This window comes from Sardina pilchardus, chromosome 10, assembly GCF_963854185.1.
Source record: "Sardina pilchardus chromosome 10, fSarPil1.1, whole genome shotgun sequence".
NCBI classification, from domain to species: Eukaryota; Metazoa; Chordata; class Actinopteri; order Clupeiformes; family Clupeidae; genus Sardina; species Sardina pilchardus.
Genome location: NC_085003.1, coordinates 9866821 through 9873337, shown reverse-complemented (window position 1 = coordinate 9873337; position 6517 = coordinate 9866821). Strand labels below are relative to the sequence as shown.

Genomic DNA, 6517 nt, shown 5'->3' with positions numbered 1-6517 from the left:
ACTCAGCCTCCGCCAAACTCCACAAGTCCTGGCCCAAACTCCCCACCTCGACCGACAACAATTATGAGGACGACGCCGACACCGACGACGATGATGATGATGATGATGATGAGTCAAGGCCTCGGCTCAGCTGACTCGACCTTGCCAAGTGTTGATGTCAGCATGACCCTGGAAAGTTGATGGATCTTTCCCCCCCGTTCACATTCTTTAAAGCCTTGTGCTCCTTCCTTTAACCTGAGCCTGGAAGGAAGACGATGCACAGCTGCATGCCACATCTGAAGTCCAGACTTCCTTGTACCAGAGGCTCCGATGCCTCTGGTATTCCCCCCCCACCCCCCATTGTTTTCACCAGCGAGCGTGGGCTTGACCCGGCTGACAGTCGGCTAACATGGGCGTCAACATGCAGTGGTGAATGTCACAGCGCCATGACACTGTTACATGATTAAAGTTGAAGTTGACAGGATGAGTAATGGGAGATTGTGTCATCGGCTGTGACACAGTTAACAGCAAGCTTACGTCATTCTCCTGACAAAAAAAAGGTCAAAGTACACAGTGGCTCCTTTTGAACCTGGAGCTCTAATGATGTGTGGTAGAGTTGAGTCCTTCTGTGAGAATTTCACACTACCTAGAGCTGAAGGAACTGGACCTGATGACCGCACAGGTCACTGTGGCAAAGCCTCATGGTGCAGAGAGAGAGTGGACAGAGATCGTTTTCTCTTTGCCTTCCGCCATCGCTCTCTTTATATTCTCTGCATTCTCTCTCCCAAGTTTGAACGGTTTTTTTATTAATCTCTCTATTTTGTGGGGGGTGGTGCTGTCAGGAGTCTCTTTCACACTTCAGCTCTGTGATAAGGGTGGAAGGTTGCTGTAATCGCCGTGCTTCAGCATGAGGTAAAGCACTATGAGCCATTGAGTCACTGTCCACAATCTGATCTATCCACCGCTATCCTGCCGCTCTTCAGATCACTTGGACCAGCTATCAGTGTTTGCTATGGCAATGAGGGGTGAGATCACTGGCCCCTTTCCAAGATGGCAGCTAGGTGTGTGTGTGTGTGTGTGTGTGTGTGTGGTCATGGAAAATTTGGCTCAAATAGCCACTCGCCGTTCCTGATGAGGCCGGTGTCTGGAGAAGCCCTGGCCCTGTTTTGACTAAAGTGACATGTGCAGGAAGAGAGAGGTCTGTGCAAGGAGAGGAGAGGTGATGTCATCGCTCCGGTTACTGCCATTAATAGCAGGAAACACACAGCCTGTCAATCAAGGCCTTAAAGGGCCAGTAGCCAAGAGAATTAGACTAATGGGACTCTTAGCGGAGAAGGGGAGAGTAAAAGGGGGAAGGGAGGATTCAAGTGTTGTCTTTGACAGTCATCTATTTGCTCTGCTTTTATGCCACACTCAAATGGTGGACTTCGGACTGAGATAATGTTGCCTGATTTGGCTGCTGTTGCATTGTGGGATGTCGTCATTCCAAACACTGTAAGGGTGTTGTAATGTTCACGCCCTTCCTCTTTATGGCCTTTTCACTTGTTGGCATCTATTGTGTGCCATGTGCTCACCTCCCTTTCTCCTGCAGTCTTTAGCTTCTGTGTATGTGTGTGTGTATTCCCTCTGAGTGTGTGTGTGTGTGTATTCCCTCTGTGTGTGAGTGTGCGTGTGTGTGTGTGTGTGTGTGTGTGCAGTCATGGCTCGGGGTTAACGTGTCCCAGTTTCTGTCTGAGCTCATCTGAGATTATCAGCTGAATCCATCTGGCTGGACTCGCGCTTTCCTTGAAGCTCAGCGCAGCTCTCTCTCTCTCTAGTCCCCACTCAGGTCCTCCTCTGCCCTCTGTCTATCCCGCTCCAATCGACACGCCAAGGGCTTGTGACCTTACTTTGACGTGTGTGTTTTGTGTGTGTAGGTGTGCAAGTGCGTTTGGGTATTTGTTTTGGTGAGTTTGCGTGACTGAATGTCTTTGTGCGTGTTATCTGTTTGTGAAAGTGTGCAAGTCTGAGTTTTTTTGGGGTTGCATATTTTGTGCGCTCTGTTAGGCTAACACTGAGGCCTCTGACACAGGCTTGTGTGTGTGTGTGTGTGTGTGTGTGTGTGTGTGTGTTTGGCCTGCACCTGTGGCCTCCCTCATTTTCGGGCCCTGACGCAAGTGCTGAGCCGAGTACATGAGCTCATGCAGGAAGCCGGGAGGGAGACGCATGCCAGAGCCCCATACACCCCACCCCCACCTCCCACCCCCTGCCCCCGCCCCCGCCCGCCCATTAAAGGGCCATCGCCCCATTTCTCTGTGGAGCCACCCAAGATGAGCACGCTCAGTACGCCGGCGCGCTCGGAGGGGTTCGTGCAGAGAGAGAGAGACGCAGCTGCACGGGGTCCTATCATCACGGTCCCTACCCTGCCTGTGGGCTTATGGGAGTTTGGCATAGAAAACTTTATGGGACATTTTTTAGGCGTGGGGCGTGAAGGGTAACGAGGCACCGCCTTACGAGACCTGTAGTTATCGTAATCTGCGTAAGGTATGTGTGGATGTGAAAGAGAGTCAGTGCCTGTGAGTGTGTGTGTGTGTGTGTGTGTGTGTGTGTGTGTGTGTGTGTGTGTGTGTGTGTAGGAAACAGAGATAGGGCAGAGCGAAAGGGTCTTTCCGTCCATCTTTTGTCTGGTTTCTGGTGCCACTCTGCGCTATTTCTGTGGAAGTCTCTCACTTTCACTGACGCCTCTGTGCCGCTCCTTGGCGTGGGGGAAACCCAGCAGCTCCAACAGCTGCCTCAGGCCCCTACGCTCCGCTCTTAGAGCCACACTCTGGGTCACACTCTCTAGTCGTTTGAGTCAGATTTCATACGAAGCCATCTCGATTTCACTGTGAACTGAGTGCGTGCGTCGTTTTGCAGTTCTCCTGGTTTCTGATGCTCTTGTTACCCTGTGGGTTGACACGTGTAGGTTTTGCAGTCTCTGCTGCAGCCCTATACTAACCAGTGTGCTTGTGTGTTTGTTGTGCGCAGGTGGCTTCGCGGCGTTCTCCTCCTGCTTCCCGGGCCTGTGCGAGGGCAAGCCGGCGGTGTCCCTGCCCATGAGCCTGTCGCAGCCCTGCCTGCCCGTGGCCAACGTGGGTCCCACCCGCATCCTGCCCCACCTCTACCTGGGCTCCCAGAAGGACGTCCTCAACAAGGTGAGCACAGCAGCACAGAGTGGCTGGGGAGGGGACACGTTGGCAGCTGGGCGTCACTTTATGGCCCATGCATGCATGAGTGATTGTAAGTTATACATCCTGGAAGTCCTTGGAAAACACGATAAGAAACACCTCTACCATGTGTGGCCATATAGGCGTTCAAGTTTACACACACACACACACACACACACACACACACACACACTCACTCACTCACTCACTCACTCACTCACTCACTCACTCACTCACTCACTCACACACACACACACACACACACACACAATATAATTAATAACTGTCAACTGTCAACTGTCACCTCGGCCTCACCCTAACCACCCATTGTTGTCTCTCCCTGCCACAGGAGCTGATGGCTCAGCATGGCATCACGTATGTGCTGAACGCCAGCAACACCTGCCCCAAGCCCGAGTTCATCTTGGAGAGCCACTTCATGCGCATTCCCGTCAACGACAACTACTGCGAGAAGCTACTGCCGTGGCTGGACAAAACCAACGCGTTCATCGGTGAGGAGCCGCTCCGCATGTTCTGGTGTTGTGCTAATGCACTAGGAGAGAGCAAAAGAGCACTGACAGATCCCAGATTTATTAAGAAGCTCTTAAGGGCTAAGAACTTCTTAGGAGCGCTCTAAGAACATTCTAAGAACGCTCCGAAGAAGTTCTTAGCACTTAAGAGCTTCTTAACAAATCTGGGAAACCCGGCCAGAGTCTGTTATTATGTGGACTATAGCATCAGACTAATGACTAATGGCTGAGACGAATGAATGAAAATGTGGATGTGGAAATGCAGGGCATGCAAGCACAACCTACACTTACCTGCATAGTTAACAAAGAAATAGTGTATGTGAGTGAGTGAGCGAGGGTGGGGGGGAGGGGGGGGGGGTGCTGAGCTGGAAATAGCTTCAGGAAGAGAGGAATTTGAGAGGTAGTTGGGGGCAGGCGATGGACAGGTATTTCACAGGCCTTTGTACAGGTGATTCATGTTTGTTTCCTCCCCCTTCTCTCTCTCCGGTTTTTCTTCGCCAGACAAAGCCAAGGTCTCCAACTGCCGCGTTATCGTGCATTGTCTGGCTGGAATCTCCAGGTCGGCCACCATCGCCATCGCTTACATCATGAAGACAATGGGCTTGTCATCAGATGACGCATACCGGTAAATCCTCTTCAGAGTTTCCCATGCTCTACACACTCAGTTTTAAAGGCCACGCGTAGCCTCTGGCCTCACAGTCAATAGAGTGAGTCACTGTGGGTAAATACACGGTCATTATCGCCTTTTTTTGGGTTGACTCAAACCCACGGGCGCTGAGATATTTATTCTTTTTTTTTTTGTGTTTTGTGGCAAAAGGTTTGTGAAGGACAGGAGACCCTCGATCTCGCCCAACTTCAACTTCCTGGGCCAGCTGCTGGAGTTTGAGAAGAGCCTGAGGCTGCTCCAGACGCTGTCCTCTGCAGACCAGTCCACATCGGCCCAGGACAGCTCGGGCCAGTCGGCGGGCGAGGACAAAGTCGCCCGCAGCGGCGAGGCCCAGACCAAAGAGACGACGGCGGAGGGGCCGGAGGCCCTGGAGTCCAAGCTGGGCTCGCCCGCGTCCCTCCAGCAGGGCTTCAACGGGCTCAACCTGTCGGCCGAGCGCATCCTGGACACCAACCGGCTCAAGCGCTCCTTCTCGCTGGACATCAAGTCCGTGTACGCGCCCAGCGCCAACGGGCCCGCTCGGCCGCCGCCCGCCCACTCCGACGACGTGCCCAAGCTCTGCAAGCTGGACAGCCCCGGCGCGCCCAACGGGGTGTGTGCCTACTCCCCGGCCTCCTCGGACAGCCCCGGGTCGGCGGGGTCGCCCAGCGTGGCGGTGGCGGCAGGAGGGGGTGCAGGGGTCAGCGGAGGAGCGGCGGAGGGCCGGACGCGCTCGCGGCGGAAGTCCAAGCACAGCGGCAGCAGCGTGGGCAGCTCGCCCGTACACGCCCTGGGTCTGGCCCGCGGGCAGCCCGTGCACAAGAGCCCCAGCCTGGACCTGAGCCTGCAGCAGCCGGGCCTGCTCCTGGGCCTGCCCCCTCTGGGCGCCGGCCCCATGTGGACCAAGCACAGGGACACGGTGCAGGCCACCACGCCCGTCACCCCCGTCACGCCCACGGGCGACGTGCCCTGGTTCTACGCCGGCATCGATTCGTTAAACGGCGGCGTCGGCGTCGGTGGCGTGGGCAGCGTTGGCAGCGGCGGCACCAACGGCAGGGACTTTGGCAGCGGCTCGGCCTTCGCCGCGCTGGGCTGCGGCAGCCTGCCGAGCGGCTGCGACTCCACCTCCACGACCTCCTCGTCGACGGCCGCCTCCTCCTCGTCCGCGGCGTGTCTCCGCGAGAAACCGGGCGAGCTGCGCGACGCCAGGGCCGGCTGGCACGAAGACGCCACCTCTGCCAACGCCACCGCCGCCGCCGCCGGTTCCTCCAGCGCCTCCGACAAGCAGTTCAAGCGGCGGAGCTGCCAGATGGAGTTCGAGGAGAGCATCTCGGAGACGCGCTCCTGCGAGGAGCTGGGCAAGATCGGCAAGCAGTCCAGCTTCTCCGGCAGCATGGAGATCATCGAGGTGTCCTGACAGGCAAGGCAGACACAGCAGCCCACGAGGGCCTGAGACAGGCCTCGGCATGGGCGGGGGTGGGGACACTGGGGTGGGGAAGGGACTTGTGGGTAATTTATAATGCACAGACATTTCTTTTGTTCTGTTCGGTTGCGTCAGAGATCGCGCCAATGCGACCGTGATTTTTGACAGACTTTTGAGGACTCTTAACGGGAGATATTTCTGGACGGCGAGCGAAAGAGCTGAACGGCACGAACTGTCTGGTGTGGCACACGAAATCGGTCTCTGTGGGTGAAGAAGCCCAGGTTGGCCATGGATCTTTTTGGCTCCAGTTCCTGCCATGCTTGTGTCTATCAAGGCACCCAGGTGTGTCTCTACAAAGCATTCGCCGGAGAACGAGACCCTCCCTCCACCTTCTCACCTGTTGGACTTTGGGCAAATGCCACAGTGTTGTGAAGACACAGTGCTGTGGTCCTAGGACTCCAGACGACTCCAGGCATTCAGTGTATACAAATGAAGGACATTGTGTGTGTGTGTGTGTGTGTGTGTGATTCAGTAACAGTCCACCCTGTCAACCAAAAGCAGATGAGTCTCAGTAGACATCAGGCCCTCCCCATGATGCAACCCTGACTCATGTGTTTCCCCAGTATTAGCATTTACCTAGCTAGCTGTGGTTTTATGGGGTTTGGGGGGGGGGGGGGGTTAAAGGGGGTGGGGGTGAGGGTCCCCCTTGTGGTTGGTTAGCAGCACGGCACCTTCTCCCTGAAGTCCCTGATGTCAT

At 55.4% G+C, this 6517-nt stretch overlaps 1 protein-coding gene across 3 annotated transcripts in view; it reads left to right on the top strand.

Moving 5' to 3' along the window:
- Positions 1-5791, top strand: part of dusp8a (dual specificity phosphatase 8a) — a 41759-nt gene extending 35968 nt beyond the window's left edge. For all 3 annotated transcript variants that reach the window (XM_062548112.1, XM_062548113.1, XM_062548114.1), the window contains 4 exons: positions 2986-3152; positions 3514-3673; positions 4193-4316; positions 4509-5791. In XM_062548112.1, coding sequence (XP_062404096.1) covers positions 2986-3152; positions 3514-3673; positions 4193-4316; positions 4509-5754 — 1697 coding nt within the window. In that variant the 3' untranslated portion in view covers positions 5755-5791. The remainder of the gene's footprint in view (positions 1-2985; positions 3153-3513; positions 3674-4192; positions 4317-4508) is intronic.
- Positions 5792-6517: the final 726 nt, after the last annotated feature.